Below are 25,803 nucleotides of genomic sequence, written 5' to 3'. Positions count from 1 at the left end.
TGGATAACCGCTTAAAATAATTTACTTTTTTGAAACCGTACCACCTCAGCTAATAACTACATTAATTACAGATTTAACGAAGGTAGTGGAAGCGCAAAGTGATCATAAGTCATATCCGCTTTCAGTTCTTCGATAAATCCATTGGTTTTTCCAGAATCGTCCTTTGAAATACGCAAAAATATGCAAAATACCACCAATTTTCGACCAATTTTCAACGAAATTTTCGAAATTTCACTAAATAAATTTTCTAGTAGATTTCGGGCCGCAGAAAAAAAAGGGGACAAACAAATTTTTCTCGCTTATTTGAAGAGATACGTCAAGGGCGAATACGGAATCGCAATCCTGAGGAAATTCCGCGTGAAATGACACCCAACACGGTCGAAAACGGACCAATTTTGAAAAATTAAAAATAAAGGGGGGCACACAAATTTGCATTTTTCTCGCTTATTTGAAGAGATACGTCAAAAGCGAATACGGAATCGCAATCCTGAGAAAATTCCGCGTGAAATGACACCCAACACGGTCGAAAACGGACCAATTTTGAAAAATTAAAAATAAAGGGGGGCACACAAATTTGCATTTTTCTCGCTTATTTGAAGAGATACGTCAAAAGCGAATACGGAATCGTAATCCTGAGGAAATTCCGCGTGAAATGAAACCCAACACGGTCGAAAACGGACCAATTTTGAAAAATAAAAAATAAAGGGGGGCACGCAAATTTGCATTTTTCTCGCTTATTTGAAGAGATACGTCAAAAGCGAATACGGAATCGCAATCCTGAGGAAGTTCCGCGTGAAATGACACCCAACACGGTCGAAAACGGACCAATTTTGAAAAATTATAAATAAAGGGGGGCACACAAATTTGCATTTTTCTCGCTTATTTGAAGAGATACGTCAAAAGCGAATACGGAATCGCAATCCTGAGGAAATTCCGCGTGAAATGACACCCAACACGGTCGAAAACGGACCAATTTTGAAAAATAAAAAATAAAGGGGGGCACACAAATTTGCATTTTTCTCGCTTATTTGAAGAGATACGTCAAAAGCGAATACGGAATCGCAATCCTGAGGAAATTCCGCGTGAAATGAAACCCAACACGGTCGAAAACGGACCAATTTTGAAAAATTAAAAATAAAGGGGGGCACACAAATTTGCATTTTTCTCGCTTATTTGAAGAGATACGTCAAAAGCGAATACGGAATCGCAATCCTGAAGAAATTCCGCGTGAAATGACACCCAACACGGTCGAAAACGGACCAATTTTGAAAAATTTGAAAAAAAAAGGGGGGCACACAAATTTGCATTTTTCTCGCTTATTTGAAGAGATACGTCAAAAGCGAATACGGAATCGTCATCCTGCGGAAATTCCGCGTGAAATGATACCCAACACGGTCGAAATCGGACCAATTTTGAAAATTAAAAAAAAGGGGGCACACAAATTTGCTTTTTTCTCGTTTATTTGAAGAGATACGTCAAAAGCGAATACGGAATCGTAATCCTGAGGAAATTCCGCGTGAAATGAAACCCAACACGGTCGAAAACGGACCAATTTTGAAAAATAAAAAATAAAGGGGGGCACGCAAATTTGCATTTTTCTCGCTTATTTGAAGAGATACGTCAAAAGCGAATACGGAATCGCAATCCTGAGGAAGTTCCGCGTGAAATGACACCCAACACGGTCGAAAACGGACCAATTTTGAAAAATTATAAATAAAGGGGGGCACACAAATTTGCATTTTTCTCGCTTATTTGAAGAGATACGTCAAAAGCGAATACGGAATCGTAATCCTGAGGAAATTCCGCGTGAAATGAAACCCAACACGGTCGAAAACGGACCAATTTTGAAAAATTAAAAAAAAAAGGGGGGGCACACAAATTTGCATTTTTCTCGCTTATTTGAAGAGATACGTCAAAAGCGAATACGGAATCGTAATCCTGAGGAAATTCCGCGTGAAATGAAATCCAACACGGTCGAAATTGGAACAATTTTGAAAATTAAAAAAAAAGGGGGGTACACATATTTGCTTTTTTCTCGTTTATTTGAAGAGATACGTCAAAAGCGAATACGGAATCGTAATCCTGAGGAAATTCCGCGTGAAATGATACCCAACACGGTCGAAAACGGACCAATTTTGAAAAATTAAAAAAAAAGGGGGTACTCAAATTTGCATTTTTTCTCGCTTATTTGAAGAGATACGTCAAAAGCGAATACGGAATCGTAATCTTGAGGAAATTCCGCGTGAAATGAAACCCAACACGGTCGAAAACGGACCAATTTTGAAAAATTAAAAAAAAAGGGGGGCACACAAATTTGCATTTTTCTCGCTTATTTGAAGAGATACGTCAAAAGCGAATACGGAATCGTAATCTTGAGGAAATTCCGCGTGAAATGAAACCCAACACGGTCGAAAACGGACCAATTTTGAAAAATTAAAAAAAAAAAGGGGGGGGCCCACAAATTTGCATTTTTCTCGCTTATTTGAAGAGATATGTCAAAAGCGAATACGGAATCGTGATCCTGAGGAAATTCCGCGTGAAATGATACCCAACACGGTCGAAAACAGACCAATTTTGAAAAATTAGAAAAAAAGGGGGGCACACAAATTTGCATTTTTCTCGCTTATTTGAAGAGATACGTCAAAAGCGAATACGGAATCGTAATCCTGAGGAAATTCCGCGTGAAATGATACCCAACACGGTCGAAAACGGACCAATTTTAAAAAATTAAAAAAAAAAAGGGGGGCACACAAATTTGCATTTTTCTCGCTTATTTGAAGAGATACGTCAAAAGCGTATACGGAATCGTAATCTTGAGGTAATTCCGCGTGAAATGAAACCCAACACGGTCGAAAACGGACCAATTTTGAAAAATTAAAAAAAAAAGGGGGGCACACAAATTTGCATTTTTCTCGCTTATTTGAAGAGATACGTCAAAAGCGAATACGGAATCGTAATCCTGAGGAAATTCCGCGTGAAATGAAATGCAACACGGTCGAAATCGGAACAATTTTGAAAATTAAAAAAAAGGGGGGCTACACATATTTGCATTTTTCTCGTTTATTTGAAGAGATACGTCAAAAGCGAATACGGAATCGTAATCCTGAGGTAATTCCGCGTGAAATGATACCCAACACGGTCGAAAACGGACCAATTTTGAAAAATTAAAAAAAAAGGGGGGCACACAAATTTGCATTTTTCTCGCTTATTTGAAGAGATACGTCAAAAGCGAATACGGAATCGTAATCCTGAGGAAATTCCGCGTGAAATGAAATCCAACACGGTCGAAATCGGAACAATTTTGAAAATTAAAAAAAAGGGGGGGTACACATATTTGCATTTTTCTCGTTTATTTGAAGAGATACGTCAAAAGCGAATACGGAATCGTAATCCTGAGGTAATTCCGCGTGAAATGATACCCGACACGGTCGAAAACGGACCAATTTTGAAAAATTAAAAAAAAAAGGGGGGCACACAAATTTGCATTTTTCTCGCTTATTTGAAGAGATATGTCAAAAGCGAATACGGAATCGTAATCCTGAGGAAATTCCGCGTGAAATGATACCCAACACGGTCGAAAACGGACCAATTTTGAAAAATTAAAAAAAAAGGGGGGCACTCAAATTTGCATTTTTTCTCGCTTATTTGAAGAGATACGTCAAAAGCGAATACGGAATCGTAATCCTGAGGAAATTCCGCGTGAAATGAAACCCAACACGGTCGAAATCGGACCAATTTTGAAAAATAAAAAAAAAAAGGGGGGCACACAAATTTGCATTTTTCTCGCTTATTTGAAGAGATACGTCAAAAGCGAATACGGAATCGTAATCCTGAGCAAATTCCGCGTGAAATGAAACCCAACACGGTCGAAAACGGACCAATTTTGAAAAATTAAAAAAAAAGGGGGCCCCCAAATTTGCATTTTTCTCGCTTATTTGAAGAGATACGTCAAAAGCGAATACGGAATCGTAATCCTGAGGAAATTCCGCGTGAAATGAAACCCAACACGGTCGAAAAAGGACCAATTTTGAAAAATTAAAAAAAAAGGGGGGCACTCAAATTTGAATTTTTTCTCGCTTATTTGAAGAGATACGTCAAAAGCGAATACGGAATCGTAATCTTGAGGAAATTCCGCGTGAAATGAAACCCAACACGGTCGAAAACGGACCAATTTTGAAAAATTAAAAAAAAAGGGGGCACACAAATTTGCATTTTTCTCGCTTATTTGAAGAGATACGTCAAAAGCGAATACGGAATCGTAATCTTGAGGAAATTCCGCGTGAAATGAAACCCAACACGGTCGAAAACGTACCAATTTTGAAAAATTAAAAAAAAAAGGGGGGGGCCCACAAATTTGCATTTTTCTCGCTTATTTGAAGAGATATGTCAAAAGCGAATACGGAATCGTGATCCTGAGGAAATTCCGCGTGAAATGATACCCAACACGGTCGAAAACAGACCAATTTTGAAAAATTAGAAAAAAAGGGGGGCACACAAATTTGCATTTTTCTCGCTTATTTGAAGAGATACGTCAAAAGCGAATACGGAATCGTAATCCTGAGGAAATTCCGCGTGAAATGATACCCAACACGGTCGAAAACGGACCAATTTTGAAAAATTAAAAAAAAAAGGGGGGCACACAAATTTGCATTTTTCTCGCTTATTTGAAGAGATACGTCAAAAGCGAATACGGAATCGTAATCCTGAGGAAATTCCGCGTGAAATGAAATCCAACACGGTCGAAATTGGAACAATTTTGAAAATTAAAAAAAAAGGGGGGTACACATATTTGCTTTTTTCTCGTTTATTTGAAGAGATACGTCAAAAGCGAATACGGAATCGTAATCCTGAGGAAATTCCGCGTGAAATGATACCCAACACGGTCGAAAACGGACCAATTTTGAAAAATTAAAAAAAAGGGGGTACTCAAATTTGCATTTTTTCTCGCTTATTTGAAGAGATACGTCAAAAGCGAATACGGAATCGTAATCTTGAGGAAATTCCGCGTGAAATGAAACCCAACACGGTCGAAAACGGACCAATTTTGAAAAATTAAAAAAAAAGGGGGGCACACAAATTTGCATTTTTCTCGCTTATTTGAAGAGATACGTCAAAAGCGAATACGGAATCGTAATCTTGAGGAAATTCCGCGTGAAATGAAACCCAACACGGTCGAAAACGGACCAATTTTGAAAAATTAAAAAAAAAAAGGGGGGGGCCCACAAATTTGCATTTTTCTCGCTTATTTGAAGAGATATGTCAAAAGCGAATACGGAATCGTGATCCTGAGGAAATTCCGCGTGAAATGATACCCAACACGGTCGAAAACAGACCAATTTTGAAAAATTAGAAAAAAAGGGGGGCACACAAATTTGCATTTTTCTCGCTTATTTGAAGAGATACGTCAAAAGCGAATACGGAATCGTAATCCTGAGGAAATTCCGCGTGAAATGATACCCAACACGGTCGAAAACGGACCAATTTTAAAAAATTAAAAAAAAAAAGGGGGGCACACAAATTTGCATTTTTCTCGCTTATTTGAAGAGATACGTCAAAAGCGTATACGGAATCGTAATCTTGAGGTAATTCCGCGTGAAATGAAACCCAACACGGTCGAAAACGGACCAATTTTGAAAAATTAAAAAAAAAAGGGGGGCACACAAATTTGCATTTTTCTCGCTTATTTGAAGAGATACGTCAAAAGCGAATACGGAATCGTAATCCTGAGGAAATTCCGCGTGAAATGAAATGCAACACGGTCGAAATCGGAACAATTTTGAAAATTAAAAAAAAGGGGGGGTACACATATTTGCATTTTTCTCGTTTATTTGAAGAGATACGTCAAAAGCGAATACGGAATCGTAATCCTGAGGTAATTCCGCGTGAAATGATACCCAACACGGTCGAAAACGGACCAATTTTGAAAAATTAAAAAAAAAGGGGGGCACACAAATTTGCATTTTTCTCGCTTATTTGAAGAGATACGTCAAAAGCGAATACGGAATCGTAATCCTGAGGAAATTCCGCGTGAAATGAAGTCCAACACGGTCGAAATCGGAACAATTTTGAAAATTAAAAAAAAGGGGGGGTACACATATTTGCATTTTTCTCGTTTATTTGAAGAGATACGTCAAAAGCGAATACGGAATCGTAATCCTGAGGTAATTCCGCGTAAAATGATACCCGACACGGTCGAAAACGGACCAATTTTGAAAAATTAAAAAAAAAAGGGGGGCACACAAATTTGCATTTTTCTCGCTTATTTGAAGAGATATGTCAAAAGCGAATACGGAATCGTAATCCTGAGGAAATTCCGCGTGAAATGATACCCAACACGGTCGAAAACGGACCAATTTTGAAAAATTAAAAAAAAAGGGGGGCACTCAAATTTGCATTTTTTCTCGCTTATTTGAAGAGATACGTCAAAAGCGAATACGGAATCGTAATCCTGAGGAAATTCCGCGTGAAATGAAACCCAACACGGTCGAAATCGGACCAATTTTGAAAAATTAAAAAAAAAAGGGGGGCACACAAATTTGCATTTTTCTCGCTTATTTGAAGAGATACGTCAAAAGCGAATACGGAATCGTAATCCTGAGCAAATTCCGCGTGAAATGAAACCCAACACGGTCGAAAACGGACCAATTTTGAAAAATTAAAAAAAAAGGGGGCCCCCAAATTTGCATTTTTCTCGCTTATTTGAAGAGATACGTCAAAAGCGAATACGGAATCGTAATCCTGAGGAAATTCCGCGTGAAATGAAACCCAACACGGTCGAAAAAGGACCAATTTTGAAAAATTAAAAAAAAAGGGGGGCACTCAAATTTGAATTTTTTCTCGCTTATTTGAAGAGATACGTCAAAAGCGAATACGGAATCGTAATCTTGAGGAAATTCCGCGTGAAATGAAACCCAACACGGTCGAAAACGGACCAATTTTGAAAAATTAAAAAAAAAGGGGGCACACAAATTTGCATTTTTCTCGCTTATTTGAAGAGATACGTCAAAAGCGAATACGGAATCGTAATCCTGAGGAAATTCCGCGTGAAATGAAACCCAACACGGTCGAAATCGGACCAATTTTGAAAAATTAAAAAAAAAAGGGGGGCACACAAATTTGCATTTTTCTCGCTTATTTGAAGAGATACGTCAAAAGCGAATACGGAATCGTAATCCTGAGCAAATTCCGCGTGAAATGAAACCCAACACGGTCGAAAACGGACCAATTTTGAAAAATTAAAAAAAAAGGGGGCCCCCAAATTTGCATTTTTCTCGCTTATTTGAAGAGATACGTCAAAAGCGAATACGGAATCGTAATCCTGAGGAAATTCCGCGTGAAATGAAACCCAACACGGTCGAAAAAGGACCAATTTTGAAAAATTAAAAAAAAAGGGGGGCACTCAAATTTGAATTTTTTCTCGCTTATTTGAAGAGATACGTCAAAAGCGAATACGGAATCGTAATCTTGAGGAAATTCCGCGTGAAATGAAACCCAACACGGTCGAAAACGGACCAATTTTGAAAAATTAAAAAAAAAGGGGGCACACAAATTTGCATTTTTCTCGCTTATTTGAAGAGATACGTCAAAAGCGAATACGGAATCGTAATCTTGAGGAAATTCCGCGTGAAATGAAACCCAACACGGTCGAAAACGTACCAATTTTGAAAAATTAAAAAAAAAAGGGGGGGGGCCACAAATTTGCATTTTTCTCGCTTATTTGAAGAGATATGTCAAAAGCGAATACGGAATCGTGATCCTGAGGAAATTCCGCGTGAAATGATACCCAACACGGTCGAAAACAGACCAATTTTGAAAAATTAGAAAAAAAGGGGGGCACACAAATTTGCATTTTTCTCGCTTATTTGAAGAGATACGTCAAAAGCGAATACGGAATCGTAATCCTGAGGAAATTCCGCGTGAAATGATACCCAACACGGTCGAAAACGGACCAATTTTAAAAAATTAAAAAAAAAAGGGGGGCACACAAATTTGCATTTTTCTCGCTTATTTGAAGAGATACGTCAAAAGCGTATACGGAATCGTAATCTTGAGGAAATTCCGCGTGAAATGAAACCCAACACGGTCGAAAACGGACCAATTTTGAAAAATTAAAAAAAAAAGGGGGGCACACAAATTTGCATTTTTCTCGCTTATTTGAAGAGATACGTCAAAAGCGAATACGGAATCGTAATCCTGAGGAAATTCCGCGTGAAATGAAATCCAACACGGTCGAAATCGGAACAATTTTAAAAATTAAAAAAAAGGGGGGGTACACATATTTGCATTTTTCTCGTTTATTTGAAGAGATACGTCAAAAGCGAATACGGAATCGTAATCCTGAGGTAATTCCGCGTGAAATGATACCCAACACGGTCGAAAACGGACCAATTTTGAAAAATTAAAAAAAAAGGGGGGCACACAAATTTGCATTTTTCTCGCTTATTTGAAGAGATACGTCAAAAGCGAATACGGAATCGTAATCCTGAGGAAATTCCGCGTGAAATGAAATCCAACACGGTCGAAATCGGAACAATTTTGAAAATTAAAAAAAAGGGGGGGTACACATATTTGCATTTTTCTCGTTTATTTGAAGAGATACGTCAAAAGCGAATACGGAATCGTAATCCTGAGGTAATTCCGCGTGAAATGATACCCGACACGGTCGAAAACGGACCAATTTTGAAAAATTAAAAAAAAAAGGGGGGCACACAAATTTGCATTTTTCTCGCTTATTTGAAGAGATATGTCAAAAGCGAATACGGAATCGTAATCCTGAGGAAATTCCGCGTGAAATGATACCCAACACGGTCGAAAACGGACCAATTTTGAAAAATTAAAAAAAAAGGGGGGCACTCAAATTTGCATTTTTTCTCGCTTATTTGAAGAGATACGTCAAAAGCGAATACGGAATCGTAATCCTGAGGAAATTCCGCGTGAAATGAAACCCAACACGGTCGAAATCGGACCAATTTTGAAAAATTAAAAAAAAAAGGGGGGCACACAAATTTGCATTTTTCTCGCTTATTTGAAGAGATACGTCAAAAGCGAATACGGAATCGTAATCCTGAGGAAATTCCGCGTGAAATGACATCCAACACGGTCGAAAACGGACCAATTTTGAAAAATTAAAAGTAAAGGGGGGCACACAAATTTGCATTTTTCTCGCTTATTTGAAGAGATACGTCAAAAGCGAATACGGAATCGCAATCCTGAGAAAATTCCGCGTGAAATGAAACCCAACACGGTCGAAAACGGACCAATTTTGAAAAATTAAAAAAAAGGGGGGCTCACAAATTTGCATTTTTCTCGCTTATTTGAAGAGATACGTCAAAAGCGAATACGGAATCGCAATCCTGAAGAAGTTCCGCGTGAAATGACACCCAACACGGTCGAAAACGGACCAATTTTGAAAAATTAAAAAAAAAGGGGGACACACAAATTTGCATTTTTCTCGCTTATTTGAAGAGATACGTCAAAAGCCAATTCGGAATCGGAATCTTGCAGAGTCGCAAGATTCCGAATTGGGAAAACCAATCGAGTTATCGAAGAAATGTTTGCGGAAGTGACTTCTACGGCCCGAAATCTACAAGAAAATTTATTTTGTAAAATTTCGAAAATTTTCATGAAAATTGGTGGAAAATTGGTCGGTAAGTTGCATTAAATCTATATTTCAAAAGGCGATTCTGGGAAAACCAATCGAGTTATCGAAGAAATGTTTGCGGAAATGACTTCTACGGCCCGAAATCTACAAGAAAATTTATTTTGTAAAATTTCGAAAATTTTCATGAAAATTGATGGAAAATTGGTCGGTAAATTGCATTGAATCTATATTTCAAAGGGCGATTCTGGGAAAACCAATCAAGTTATCGAAGAAATTTTTGCGGAAATGACTTCTACGGCCCGAAATCTACAAGAAAATTTATTTTGTAAAATTTCGAAAATTTTCATGAAAATTGATGGAAAATTGGTCGGTAAATTGCATTGAATCTATATTTCAACCGGCGATTCTGGGAAAACCAATCGAGTTATCGAAGAAATGTTTGCGGAAGTGACTTCTACGGCCCGAAATCTACAAGAAAATTTATTTTGTAAAATTTCGAAAATTTTCATGAAAATTGGTGGAAAATTGGTCGGTAAATTGCATTAAATCTATATTTCAAAAGGCGATTCTGGGAAAACCAATCGAGTTATCGAAGAAATGTTTGCGGAAATGACTTCTACGGCCCGAAATCTACAAGAAAATTTATTTTGTACAATTTCGAAAATTTTCATCAAAATTGGTGGAAAATTGGTCGGTAAATTGCATTGAATCTATATTTCAAAGGGCGATTCTGGGAAAACCAATCGAGTTATCGAAGAAATGTTTGCGGAAATGACTTCTACGGCCCGAAATCTACAAGAAAATTTATTTTGTAAAATTTCGAAAATTTTCATGAAAATTGGTGGAAAATTAGTCGGTAAATTGCATTGAATCTATATTTCAAAGGGCGATTCTGGGAAAACCAATCGAGTTATCGAAGAAATGTTTGCGGAAATGACTTCTACGGCCCGAAATCTACAAGAAAATTTATTTTGCAAAATTTCGAAAATTTTCATGAAAATTGGTGGAAAATTGGTCGGTAAATTGCACTGAATCTATATACCAAATTGCCGAAAGGTTCTCAAAAAATTCTGAAAAAATTCAGGGTATAGATTTTGACGGGCAGATTAGGTGTTTAGGTCCACCGGGCAATGTTTTCGAAATATTGGGAGTAAAATCAGAATTAAAATTGAATAGTTATTTATGTTACAAGTGTTGAAAACGGTCCATTGCATAACGAACGGGAATACGGCGCGAGACGCAGTCGAGCGCTGTATGTAAGTGAGTTTTCACACGAGTATCATACAATATTTTTTGCGCTGCCTTTTTGAAAAAATAACATTTTTCAATCGCTAAAAGAATAAATATTACTGAACCGAAATTATATTGGTATTGAATTTATTACCAAATACATCAAATACCAATCTGTCAATCTGTCCGGGCTAGACTTTGAATTTCAAAGTTGAAATGGAAATTCGTGCACGTATTCAGAAAATTGCAGATAAAGCAACTGCAAATTTGTTGACTGCAAAATCCACAAACCCATATCAAGCCGAATATCAAAAATTCATCAAGTGGTGCGAAGAAAATAAAATACGCGAATTATCTGAAACGACGCTCTTGGTTTATTTCCAAATTAAGTCGGAAATTATGAAAGATCCACACTGTGGACAATATATTCAGTTCTGAAAAGTACTCTTGGCATCAAACATAACATAAATGATTCGAAATTTTATAAATTAACAGCGTTTTTAAAGCGGCAGAATGCCACAAGCCCAAGAAGTCTGAAATACTTACCAGTGGAAACATTTTTATTTACGGCTCCAGATCAGAGAGAATCTTGTGATTATGATTCAGCGTGAGGTTGCGAATAACGTCAAGTTTGAACGGTTTTTTTAATTAACAAGAACTACTAACAAACAGTAATAACATAATAGTCGTCAACAACGTAAACCAAACCACCGAATAGTGTCAACTGTCAAATTACTACAAATCCAAATTTTGATCAACAAATTCCCCTATTTAAGATTACAACTTAAATTGCACTTTTTTTAAATTTCGAGCCACTTTTTGTTATAATAACTTTAGATACATGATTATCAATTAATAGTAATTACTTTGTGATAATCAATTTATATTTTTAAAGCTTAAATTCCTCGTTTGTATTTTTCTTTTTCATTGCCATTGCGACACGCCACGTGTCAACGTAAAATGTCAATTACAACTATGGCAGCGCAAAAAAAAATTAAACAGTTTGTTGAGTTCTTGTTGTGCCTGGATGATGTCGTGATGAAATTCTGTGTTGAAGGAATAAAATTAATTACGAGTAACGACAAATTGTTTTTGGAGCAGAGGACAAGCCGTTCACCAATGAAGACGGCTGTAATAATGGAGCGTGGAAGACACCGAAGTGTATTATTTTTAAGATCTGCAACGGACGGGTAACTAAAGGAAAAGCATGATGCGAAGCGGTTCAGTTTTAAAACATTTCAGAGTTCATAGATAAATAATACTACGTAAAATAGAATGCAAACTCGGCTGTAATGCGTGTCCCAGGTTTGTGTCTAGGCTTATGTACCGGCCATATAATAAGAGATAGCACTGATAGCAGTAAAGTATTTTTTTCCAAAAATTACTTGGCGACAACTTCCACAGCCAATTTTAAGAAACAATAAAAAAACTAATGTCATTTATGATTAGTATAAAAGTGTCATTTGTGTGATTATACGTGATAACAAAGCGTAAAATATGAAACTATGCAGTGTTTTGAAATGTCTAAACACTAAAATTATTAAACGCCATCGTTTTCCCAACCCCTACAAATACAACGAGCGTTTTAAAATTTGGTTGGAACGGACAGGGAATCCAAATTTAGGCAAATTAGATCCCACGAAAATATATAAAAATGGATATTTTCTTTGCGATGTACATTTTAAAGAAACGGATTTTGGCCCCAATCAAAAACTTAAAAATACTGCCATTCCTACAATTCAAATTATGCATGGTAAATATTTGTGTGCAAGTGAATGCCATAGATAATTTTTACAATAATTTCAGATAATATGAACGACCCCGAAAGACACACCCATGATCCCGTAAACCCTATTTCTATACTGGATTCTCAAAAATTTTGTACTGAAGTATCTCGAAATTCGAGAGAAACCCTAAACGAAACTTTAAACCAAGAATCTTCTCGAATACTAAATTTACATTCAAATTCTAGGAATATTTCGCGTACAGCCCGTAGAAACAAAATTAAGGTAGCTTCGTATCGCCAACGATTGAAATTATACTCCAAATTTGAAGTAAAATTAGAAAGCAAAATTTTAAGTCAGGATGCTATAAATTTTTGTTTATCACAATTAAAAAGACGAAATGTCAAACCAAACTATTTGCATTAATGTTTTATAAACAGTCTGGGAGATGTTATAGAAAAATGAGACAGATTTTTGCACTGCCTTCACGTCAAACAATTATGTCTATGTTGAACAAAATTCCAGTAGACGTTGGTATAAACAAAATAATTTTCGACAATCTTAAAGAATCTGCTTCAAAATTAAATAACCAAGATAGAATATGTGCATTAATTTTTGATGAAATGTCCATAATGCCCCACATAGACTATGACAAATATACGGATACATTTTTCGGATTTCAAAATTTTGGATTTGAACAAAATTTACAGATAGCAGATCATGTTCTTGTTTTTTTCATTCGCGGAGTGTTTAAAAAATGGCAACAGCCAATATACTTTGCATTTTCTTTTTCGTCTACAAAATCTTACATATTGACAACTATTATAAAAACTCTGGTTGAAAAAATACAAAATTGTGGATTCAAAATTCTGGTTACAATTTGTGATCAAGGCCAACCAAACCAAGCAGCTATAAATTCTCTGCTAAAGGAGTCGAAACAACGTTATATACATAAAGGGATGGAACCTAAAAGAAGAATTTTATTAGGGGATCAAGAAATTATTCCCTTATATGACACGCCTCATTTAATTAAATGTATTAGGAACAATCTGCTTACTAAAAATTTAGTGTGGACAACAAGCGAAGAAATTTTGGTTGCAAATTGGAAACATATAATCGATGCGTACTACAGTGATCAAACATGTGGAGAATTACGGGCTCTACACAAAATTACGGATCTCCACGTAATTCCGGAAAAAATTCAAAAGATGAAGGTGTGCTATGCGACACAAGTTTTGAGTCACTCAATGGCATCGACTATTACGCTATTGGTTAAATCTAGTAAATACAAATTTAAAAATAATTAACTGATTCATTTACAATTTAATTTTACAGCCGAATGCAGTTTAACACACGAGGCAATGGGAACAGCACGAATTATAAAATTTTTTGACAAGCTCTTCGACAGTGTAAATGGCAGTACTTTTCAACCACGGTGCGGAAAACCATTTTCTGGGGGCGTATTTAAATCTTCCGGTCATAAACATTTTTGGAAGGAAGCTATCAAAATTTTGGGTGATATGTATTTCGTCGATGAGGCCGGAAAAATGGTAGTACCTCCGTGTATAAAAAACTGGATTGCAACGTTAGAAGGTTTTGTGGATTTACATACAATTTTAGTAGAACAGGGCAGGTGCAAATATTTTTTACCTAGATGTTTAAATCAAGATGTTATTGAAAACTATTTTGGCAAAATCAGAAGTCAAAGAAATCGAGCAACTAATCTAACGGCAGCCCAATTTAAGGAAAGTTTCAAATCTCTATTATTATGCAATTTTTATAGTTCAAATTCAGTGGGCGCAAACTGTGAGAAAACGAACATACCGGATTTATTTCATATTAAAAGACTTGTGGATAAAAACATAAATCAACCTTCAGTAAATGAAACGAGTTACGAAATTTTAAACGTGAATATGTACATTTCAAAACTGTCTCCATATAATTTAGAAAAAGATCTTCATAAAAGTATTGTTGGTTATGTGTCTGGCTGGGTTGCGAAAACATTAAGAAATTTGAAGTGTGAATATTGTAAAACCCAAATTTTAAACAATTTTTCGGAAGACGAACAATGTTACAAATTAATACGTATAAGAGAATACAATTGTAATAACAGAAAATTGCAATATTGTAAGTTAGATTTTATAAAAAACATTAACAGAATTTATAATATTTCAAGAATCGTTTTAAACAATTGTACATCTTTCGACAACATCAAAAACAAAATTTCGTTTATAGTATCTCATCATGTCAAATTTTCGTTTCATTGTGAACATAAGGAATTAGTTGAAAGTGAAATATGTAATAAAATTATATATTTAACAATTTTTACGTTTGTAAAAGGTTTGAATTTAATTTTAAGCGGTCGCGATACAAGAGTTTCCACACATAAAAATGCATTATATCAAAACGCTTGTATAATGTACCAAAAAAAATTAAAGTCAAAAAATCGTAGACAATACTAATAAATTGTATATTATTCTACTTTGTGTTTTTGATATTATTAGTGATAATAAAAATAAAATATTAATTATAAAATATGCAGCAATGACGCATCTAGTAGTTCATGCTTTAGCACCGGCCACAAGGCACCAGGGGGCGTTTATTTTTATTGAGACCAAAAATCAAATGGGAGTTTGCATTCTATTTACGTAGTATTATTTATCTATGTCAGAGTTTTCGCCGTGGCGCCACCTGTCGGTGTTGCTTCGACTCGCTCGACTTCTCCTGCTAGCCCCGTCGCTTCCTGCTGGCGGCCCGCCGTCGTTCCGCCGCGCGCCGCCAGATCCCGCCCCCGCTCTCTCGCCGCCCGCCGTCGGCACAGCAGCAATGATCCGACGCGAGCGACGTGCGCACAGCTGAGAGCTCTGGCTGGGCCGCGCTCGTCGCCCCATCTTGAGTAGAATATAGAGCTGTGTTACGGTGAGTGTATTATTGTGCGAGGAAAATCCGATGTTTATAGTTTAAAGTGTATAAAATTACTTGAAGAGATGTCTTCGAACAACCAGAAGCTGTCGACCACGCAACGTATGATACAAGGTCAGTGATGTTGTCGCTTGAACTGACCGCTCGCGCATTTCGTTCGCGGGATTGATTTTCTAGGCGCCATGACTATTGATTTCGCTAATATTGTGACAGTTTTAACGTGGAGGAGGCCGCCGCCGTCACCGCCGCCGCTGGAACACCACCAGATACGCCGCTGCCAGCCGCCCAGGGTCGGGCTGGCCACGCTGCGGCGGTGGTCCTGATTTGGCTGCGTCTATTTAAATGTTTACACCGCGGCAACAACACCAGGGACTTTTGACGGGGCGCCGCGACGACACTGTCGGACCAGGAGCGGGGTTTCAATCGGTCTCGTCGTCACACGCTCCTGCGACGCTTCATATTTATTTATTTATTTATTTACTCGGGCTGACTTGGGCGGACTGGGCGCTGGGACTCGGAGTAGGCCCGTGATTTATGGCGAAGGTGTCATAATGGTTATGTCTCAATCTCAATCTGGTCCGGGCGATGCCGTGGCGTGGTCGCGCTGCGCTGGTTAGATAATAAATGTATTTGTTTTTGAGCCGGCTGAGAGTGCAGCGGTGTCGTTGCACAGATGGGGGCCTTGAAATGTGTTTGGGTGGTTTGCGGGTTATTTCTGCATTTACGGAACTTTCGAAGACGGGGACGGACGTGTCGCTGTTTCAGCTTGAAACTGAGTTCTATGGGTAAAAGACGAAAACTGGGGCGAAAAGGGTGTAGGAGTAATGACAGTGTATCCTTTGGTTGAGGTATTGCAACCGCCCAAAGACTGCTACTAACCTTAATATATATTTTTTAGTTACTAAAACTATAGCATTGCTTGCTGACAAATTTGAGAGCCAATTCTAGTAAATCTAGTATATGTTGTTCGTGCCGGTAATGCAATATTCTATAGTCTATTCAGGACTTTTTTTTGTAAAGGGCGGATTTGTATGCACAAATTTTTGTCAAAATATGCACAATTTACAATTAACTCAGATTCTGAAAATTCTGCCTTCTATCCGTCAATAGCGTTTTGTATGAAGGAAAACTTTCTACATCTATACTTCTATACTTATATAATAAAGCTGAAGCTGTTGTTTATTTGAACACGCTAATCTCAGAAACTACTGGTTCAAATTCAAAAAATCTTTTTGTGTTGGATAGTCCATGTATCATATCTACATATAGGCTATATAAAATCACGCTACGATCATTAGGAGCGAAGTAGCAATGAAAAATTCGGAAAAACGGGATAATTATTCCTCCTTTGACAGCTTCCGTTGCTTACGCTGCTTAAACGGTTAAAGTTACGTAAAAATCATGTATAACGAAATTGTTCCCTTCTAAAAGTTCTAAAGAAAAGTCCGCGACAGCATATGTCTATCTTTTAAGGTCGAGTCAGTAGAACCTTTTTTATGGTAATGAAATTTGTTCCAAAATAATAATGCATTATGTATAAAATTCTCGCGTCACAATGTTTGTAACCGAACTTCTCCGAAATGGGTAGACCGATTTGTATGAAATTTTTTATGTCTATTCGGTAGGTCTGACAATAGGTTGTAAACTATTTTTTAAACCCCTAAGTGATAAGGGTGGCCCACCCTAAAAAATTTTTTTCTATTTTTTTGACAAATTTTTTTATTTTTATTTTTTTAAGATTTGACATCAAAAAATACACACAACCCTAAATTTTCACCTTTCTACCACCAACCCCCATTTATTAATCATCTATAAAATAAAAATCAATTGCTGTTCCTATTAGTCACGCTAAGACTCAAAAACGGCTTGACCGATTTGAAACATTTTTTATATTACGGGGATGCTTTATAAATAAAAAAAATAAGGATAACTTAAAAGAACAGTAAAAAATTAAAAAATTCTAAACATTTTGGATGGGAATCGCCACTTCGAATTACTGTCAATAGTTGGCGTCTCTGATGGATCTGTCGTCTAACTGACGTGTCATACAAAACTAATTCTTCCGTGTGATTGCGAAAAGTACATATATTGCATTTGAAATCGTTCTTTGTTTTTTCTTAAAAAAGAAACGTCGTTTATTTTAAGAAAAGTCTTGGTTAAATTTAATTACATATTGCGGAAGTTTCTTATTCATTTTGATCTGCCAATCTGTTTACCTATATTCACTTTGTTGGTTTTGACAAAACCTCAAACTTTACCGTTATTCGAGGATTTAATTTGAAGTTTTCAATATTTTAAAATTCTCAAGACAAAATTTACAGATTTGATTGACTGTGAAAATAATTCTGTGTCGTTTTATGAAGTTCATTAAAATGCCGAGAAGACGAGAACCTCACATAGGTCCACGAATCAAATGTGCGACGAACTACCTCAGGTGCAAACCGCATTGATTTATTTCATGGGTAATTCGGATATGGAAGTTGATCAGCGTTATGCTCATAATCAACATAATCAAACATTGAAGCGAGACATTGGGTGGTATGAATAAAACTGAGTAGATACTCATATTCGAAGTACGAAGTACCTACTTCATTATTTATTACTCTTATATACCTGAGCATCTACTCTATGTACTGAGTACCTACTGGGAAACATTGTATCTCCCCGGACACAAACTGAACATCTACGCGTTTTGCGAGCATTTAATCTAGATGTGAGCATCGGCGTGGCAAATAACTGAGCTGTCTGTAAAGTAGCTTAGAAAACCAGTAGGATCGTTGTAAGAGTGAATTTTAACTAAACATGGTGACTTTCATGAATGTGAAACGTCGTCAAAAGGTGCATTCAGTTTGAAAAACACATTAGGAGCAGGAATATCGAAAACTTTTCATGTAATTAACTTTTATTTATTCATAAATTGTGCAGTGCATTTTTTCTAACACTGGCCATAGAGATTCCCATCTCAAGGTGTCTACCCCATACTAACTTATATTTTGGTGACTCGATTTTTGCCTTGATGGTTGAACACTGTCACTGTTGTCCTTTTTTGTTGTATCGAGATGCTACTTGAGCATCAACTGTTACTTACTGAAGTATTAGTATCATCTAGAAAAACTAGAAATATTTTGATTTGATATTCGAGTAGATACTTCGTATTTCGAGTATGAGCATCTACTGAGTTTTATTTATATCAACCATTGTCAAAAAATTGATCGAACGTTGTTTCCACAGAACTTCCTTCGCACAAAAAGTATACTGAAACATATTCAGCATTTTCGAGTTGAGTCTTTTCTTCACACAATTTTGTGATGACCTAATCAACATTTACTATCAACACGTAGATATACCACCTTGGATTGGTGCAGTGTAATACTAAAAATAACTGTATTGTATTCCCAAAATTATCTGCGAAAATCGAGTGAGCCATTCCATCAATTTTTTGGGGGGAATAAATAAATATTCTTAACAATTTACCATGCTTACAATAACTTTAAAACGTCTGCAAGATCTCAAAGTATTCATTTTTGCAACTCTTGAGTTATTCACTAAAATAAATTGACTGATCCATATATTTTTTTGAGTCACTGTAAAAACAAATCTAAAAAATATGAATGCAGTGATAAATTACGAAAATATACTGATGATATTTTCCACTTTTAGATAGGATTTATTCGGCAAAATCTTGAGATGACGTCTTCAAGTTTTTGGGCTTGATAAACAGATATATTTTGATTGAAAACCCACCATGTCAAACAGTAACTTCAAAACGTCTGCAATATTTCAAAATTCAGTTTTGCAATTCTTGATTCAATCAATAAAATAAATTGACTCAGTGATTAATTTTTTTGAGACACCCCCTATAAGCAAAACTAAAAAATATGAATGGAATGATAAATCACAAGTATAGTCTCATCCTATTTTGGACATTTTAGATAGGATTCATTTGGCAAAATTTTGGGCTGACGTCATCAATTTTTTGGAGGGGATAAGTAAATATATTTTGAATACAAATTTATTATGCTTATCATATGTTTAAAACATCTGCAAGATTTCAAAGCATTCGATTTTGCAGATTCAAAATTAAATTGTAGGTGAAACGGAGTTCACGGGGTCAGCTAGTCAACATATATAATGGGTGTGTAGTTTAACGCACTAACAATGTCCAAACCTAATTCTACATCACTAATTTCGCATTAGTTTTTTCCAGTCGGTCAAAATAAGTCTGTACTGTGTTTACTAAAATTTTGCCACATCTCTGGAGCACATTTGGAAACAGTCTCAAGCTATAAATTTTCGACCCTATTTTTGGATGAAAGACGAAAAGTGCACTTGTTATAGTAGGATTTACAAAACCCCCACACCATTTCAGTTGTGTTGAAAATAGCGTGGGAGTGATCTAAGGATCTGAAGACCACTTTTCCGTAAACTTCTAAAGGCTTAAATTAAATTCCATTGAAATTGACACTGCTATAAGTTCTTCAGTCGGTATCGTCATTTTTGTTTGAGAAACACCACCGCTTTTACATATTTGGAGATATCTAGTCATAGTTTATATTTATGGGAGGCTTGGGTATCTAATATTCAAGCTAAACCCAGCCAGGGGACTGCAACTTCGTGCTTCGTTGTACAAACTCTGCCACTAAAACTTCTCGTCGCCCCATTCTTTCAACACATCACTGCAGATTTCGTCGTTGCTTTCTACTCATCTTCGTGATTTTTCACATACGGAACTATAAATCTTGGATTGGTAGTTTGTTTTAATGGTATACAGGATTTTTGAAACTGTGCCCAGACGGACCATGAGTCTTTCGAGTGTTTTTGTGGCGGTAACTTTGTCAACAAATCTTTCCATACGGAACACAAGGAGTTTTGAAATGTTGTTTACAGTAAATTAGCAAATCTTCGCAAAAACATAAGTTAGTCTACTTGACTCCTACGAATAGTTGGAGATATTTATGTTTGTTTGAATTTTCTTGCCAAATAAAAACTCGAGATTCTAGAGTCCGTGGAATTTTTTCTTTATTCGGCTGGAACGCAGAATTTGGCAAGATCGTCGAAAATTTTCCTGATAATTACATTTTTTGTGTGTAAGTTTTCAGTAGCTCGGTATTTTCAACTTAATATATTATTTTTTCGCCTTATGAAATTGGTGTGTTGATATAGGAGCACTAAAACCGTCACTCTACACTTTTATGCTGTATCATGTTGAATAAGTAAATATAAATCGATATTTTCTCTGAATTGTAAATAATCATATCTGTGCTCCGTGTGATTCTAATACTCAATAAAATCTTCTGATACAGTTTTGTCCAATTTTTGCATAATACGAAAGAATACTCAGATTATTAGTTCTAAAGTGTTACGAAAATTAATTTGGGCGAACTCCAAGATCATTTCGAACATCTAGAGAGGAAGTTAAATTTCATAACGTGGTTGGCAAGGAAAAATATCGGGTTTCTTATATGATTTAAAGTAATGTGTCGGCTTCACGGTAGGACGACATTAACGTGACGATTTCTTATTTCATTAACCAAAACTCACACTTGAACATTAATGAAAGATTTGAAGAGGACAACAAAAAGTGTCGTTGGACTAAAACGACTGAAAGAATTTTCATCACCTGAAATGGATACGTGCTAGAGGAAGTGAAAAACAAAAAGATAAGAATCCAGGTCATGCAGCAACGAGATTCGAAAACAAAGTCAAGTCCAACACGTGGAGCGAAATTTTACAACGTTTTGATGAGGTGAGAACAGGAAATTTAGAAGAAATTTTTTGAGGAAAGAAAAATCAACAAGTTATCCACTTTCAAGGGTTTTCTTTTACTCTTATTTCCTCAATAAAACAAAATCATCTAGAACTCTGAAAAGAATAGCACCCTCCTTGACTAACTCAGTTCTTTTATGGTGAAGATTTATCGCTTAATCGATAACTCCACCATATTCAGTTCAACGGTTGTTCGTCACCACACAAATTATCTTTCTATTAAATTACGCACAAAACCAATGTTTACATCTTACAAAATTAATTACAATAAGCAAACTCCAATACCCATCCGTTCATAACAAAATATTAACGTCGGCCCAGTTCCATCCATTCAGTTTCAATAAAATTTCCCAAACACTATGTCACCTTGAGTCAATCACACGCCAAATCGAGTTCTAAACGGTGCATTTATATCAAAGATAAAATTCGCGTGGGTACCGACATTATCAACATCCAAACACCTTGAAGCCAGTATTGTTTGTAGAATTCGAACACAAACAAAAAAATTTCCGTGTTACGAGAGAAAAAGACGGTTTACAAGCTCATTGTTTAGAGCAGCAAGGTGTGGGTTTACGATTCCCCAAAATATCTCCAGACAGTAAATTTAGAAGCAGCATTGTACAGTAGCCGACTTAAGGTGAATAAATAAATGGGCGTTCAGGGCGAGGCAGAAGAGCTAAATCACGGATTTCGTCGGTTTTCGAGATTAAAAACGCGCGCACGCACCGTGACGTCACGCCCGAAGTTCACCTACTCGATGACAATTGAAGCCATAATGGCGGTTTCAGCCGCAAAATAAATCCTCGCGATTGCTGCGGAGACGCTTAAAACCACTCCGCAGCACGGAACATAAAAAGGAAAAAATAACGAAATTCACACGACACGTTACCGAGCTCACAAACGCTACATAAAAAGCAGGAAGGAAGGAATAAAGAAAGCCATCAATAAAAGAAATCTCTAAGGGGGGAGGAGAGAATGGGAGAGCTTCTGACACAAGTCGGAAGCTTCAAGTCAATGATTTAATTGCTTTATAAAAGTAAATTCGTGTAGAGCGTAAATTTCGTATCTTTGTCGTCGGACGTCATAATTCGCTTTTGTGGGGGGTTGGGGGTTGTCGTGTCCTGTAATTTCCTTATTGTTATTCTAATTCGATAACCCTGTTTAAATCTGAAATCGATGCGGAGGGGATGTACGCAATAATAATGGTCGGGGGGCTTTGAATAATTAGTGAGCGTCTCGGGGGAGAAAAAAAATGCGAATGTGATCGATAACATCAACAAAGTGCGGCCGACAAAGTTTTGATCGAGTTAATGTGGCGTGACGTCAGACTGATGGCATTTGTTTTTTTATGAATGAATGTATAAAATGTATTGGTTTATGTTTACATCAGTGTTTTTTGGAAGGATCGATTTTAACTTCGTATACAGGGTTTTTATGTGAAGATTTAAAACTGAAAAGTGGATAAAAAAAGTGAAATTTTTGGAGCAAGTTTTCAAGCTTTAACAACGATTATATTTTTTGTTTCTTTTGAAAGCTACTTGTGGATATAATAATCTAATAATTTTCTCTCAAAAATGTGTCTAATCGTTTGACGCAATTTTTCCCATTGTTGTAATTTTTAGCGCTCTGATTAGATTTACCGAAGGTCAGTACATTGATTGCTACTATTAAATATAGCATTGTTTCACCGTTATCACTACTTACAGAAAACCTTGGCTACTTTCGTTTAATTATCTTAAAATTTTCTTAAGTAAATTTTTGTTTTCGTTACATTTTACTTCCTGAGAGTAAGCGGGTCCATCGGGGAATTGTCACTTTCATGTTTTTTTCCACGCTTCATGACCTCTAGAGTACCGTCTGTCTGTCTGTCTGTCTGTTTGTCTGTCTTCGAAACTACTGGACCGATTGTTGCCAAATTTTGTATGTATATTAGGACTATCATATAGATCGTAAAACGCCAACCACAAATTTATTAATCATCCCCACCAACAATTTGGTAACCTCATCTCCAAAATTTACAATAGTAATTTTGTTTTTATTTTTATAAAACAAGTTACTCCTGGATTTTTGGAAAAAAAAAATTAAAATCGTATAACATTTTGTAATTCAATTTTGAAACTGCAAAATTGAATGCTCTGCAAACATTCTCTCTGAAATATGCAATTTATTAACTTATAAGGGTTATCATAAAAAATAAAATTCGCAAAATCAATTTTTCGAAAAATCTTGATTTATTTATGTTCGACCAATTTTTTAATACATATCACAATTTTTCGTTTTTCATTTCCTTGAATTTTAATGTTTCTTTTGATTTTATAATTTTTCGTGCATTCAATTTTTCAAATTTTCAATTATTTGATTTTCAATTCCTCGGTTTTTTAATTTTTAAATTTTGCAATTTTTATTTCTCGATTTTCTGATTTGTTTAATTCTCAACATTTCGTTTTTTCGGTGTTGCAATTTCGATTCTCAAGTTTCTCAATTTTTGATCTTACGATTTTTCAATTTTTCGTTTCTTCTGTTTTTTAGTTCTTTATTTCCAATTTTTAGATTTTACAATTTTCCATTTTATGATTCGAAAAGTGAAAAATTGAAAAATCGAAAAACTAAAATTTCGGAAAATATTAAAAAATTGGAAAACTGAAAAAATAAAAAATTATAAAATCGAAACACTTAAAAATCCAACAATTGGAAAAAATAAAGAAAATAAACCGAAACGCAAAATTGCAAATTAAAAAATTGGAAAATCTTGTCTTCCAAACTCTTAAATTTTATCTGTAAGAGATTACAAGTTTGTTTTCCTGCTTTTTATCACCTATTAACTTTTGCACTCCTCTCCAACCACGTCTCGCTCGTTACGCAATTCTATTTACCCATATATTAAACTCGCCTCGCTCGCTGCGCGTGCTCCAAATTTTGAAATTTTTAGTTGACAATTTAGGCGTTTTTCACTTTTACGAATCCATTAGTGTTGTGTTGGCACACCAAAATCGGTTTAACATTTTCTGAAAAAATTGTTACCGAAGGCCGGAAATTCCGAAGGCGTCTTAGCTCCGTGGTGACTCGAAGAATACCGGTATTAATAGCGCTCTAAACAAAAATAAAGATCTTTAGATATGAATACATCTATAATAGCTTTGTTTATTTATCCGAACAGGAAGAGGTCCGTGCCAATTTTAAAACTTTAACACACTTAAGAGCCCGATTTTCTAAAAATGTGAATGAACTATTCGGAAATACCTTTATGAGATTTATGTCGCAATAAAACAACAACACGGCTTTGAGAATTTTCGCTTTGAGCGCGATTTAGTGTCCAGCGTGGGTAGGTTTTGGCGCCAACATTCGAGCGTCGGCGCATGCGCTCTCTACATCCAAGAACCGAAAGTCGGCCCGAAATTACCTACCTTAACATATTTTGTTCATTCTTTTATGATTAATCAGTTCTATCTATAAGATAAGTGGTTATTTTTAGCATCCACAACTCCTCTGTTTTTATCTTTATCACGTATATGTAAACAAATAATTTTGATATAGTGGAGGCAATGAAAGTAAATAGAGAATTTTAAGTATCAATAAATCTATGCGTTGTTTAAAGCCGGCTATTTATCACTGTGCTAATTTTAATTTAGGTTGGTACTAATTTATTGCAGATTTTGAAAGCCGTAAATAGACCAGGTACCTGGAGAGCGAAACGCGGAACGAATCCGCGTTACGTCATAAGTTTTGTCAATGTCAATCCTTCCCCCATTACGCCCGTTCTAAATTATTTACGGAAATTAATTAGACCGCTAGTGCGGTTAAACTAACTTTTGATCTCGAATGGCGGGCAAGAATGATGGATCGGCGGCAAAGCCAAATTTAAAATAAATATTTTACTTGTATCTAGTGGCTGCGTGTTAACATAACCTCACTATCGCCCAACCCCGACTCACACCGGCGCGCCTACGAAGCCCGATTCACAGCGGCCGAACTGCGTTCGATCGGATTTCCGTGGGCGAAATTAAGAAGTGATTACGGACCCAGACACACCCCGATGTTTTAATCACGGCAATTTGATTAGTCCGTTCCATGTAGATCCGTATCGTTTGCATACTGGGCTCGAGCCGTGTTGGTTATTGATTAATTAACAACGTACACGTTACGTGTACTTCACTGATATTTTTTTATAATTAAGGTTGGTCAACGGAGCGGTATAGGTTACCTGTTGTGTGCGGAAATCTAGCGTGAAGTCGATTTTCCGTCGAATAGAGCACGCCACTTTTAGAAAAACGCTAGTTTCGGTTATTTATACAGCGAGTGCCAGGGGCGTACGAACCATTTTTATAATTGTTAGAAACAATACATAGAGTGAAATTTTAACAGTACGTCTCTGGTGCGTTCGGATGACGTCATCGACTTTCCGGAGGGGATAAATGTCGATTTTGGCGAAGTAGATTTCAGAGCGTGACCTGGAACTTGGGAAAGATGGAAAATATTTCCTCTGTGAATAATATTTTCTAAAAGGAGGTCGCGCGGCGTCAAGGTAACAACAATTACGAAAAGGTCCTTGCTATTTGCACA

At 36.2% G+C, this 25,803-nt stretch overlaps 1 protein-coding gene across 5 annotated transcripts in view; it reads left to right on the top strand.

Annotated features, from left to right (window-relative positions):
- Positions 1–15,405: 15,405 nt before the first annotated feature.
- Positions 15,406–25,803, top strand: part of LOC135127597 (serine/threonine-protein phosphatase 2B catalytic subunit 2-like) — a 130,682-nt gene continuing 120,284 nt past the window's right edge. For 4 of the 5 annotated variants that reach the window (XM_064054089.1, XM_064054088.1, XM_064054087.1 and 1 more), the window contains exon 1: positions 15,406–15,591. In XM_064054089.1, coding sequence (XP_063910159.1) covers positions 15,543–15,591 — 49 coding nt within the window. In that variant the 5' untranslated portion in view covers positions 15,406–15,542. The remainder of the gene's footprint in view (positions 15,592–25,803) is intronic. The other variant, XM_064054090.1, reaches the window with a different exon arrangement.

The sequence above is a fragment of the Zophobas morio genome, unplaced genomic scaffold (genome assembly GCF_036711695.1).
Source record: "Zophobas morio isolate AGI-343-1 ecotype UQ-CSIRO unplaced genomic scaffold, CSIRO_AGI_Zmor_V1 ptg000012l, whole genome shotgun sequence".
Taxonomy (NCBI): Eukaryota; Metazoa; Arthropoda; class Insecta; order Coleoptera; family Tenebrionidae; genus Zophobas; species Zophobas morio.
This window is presented reverse-complemented; position numbering and strand designations above follow the sequence as displayed.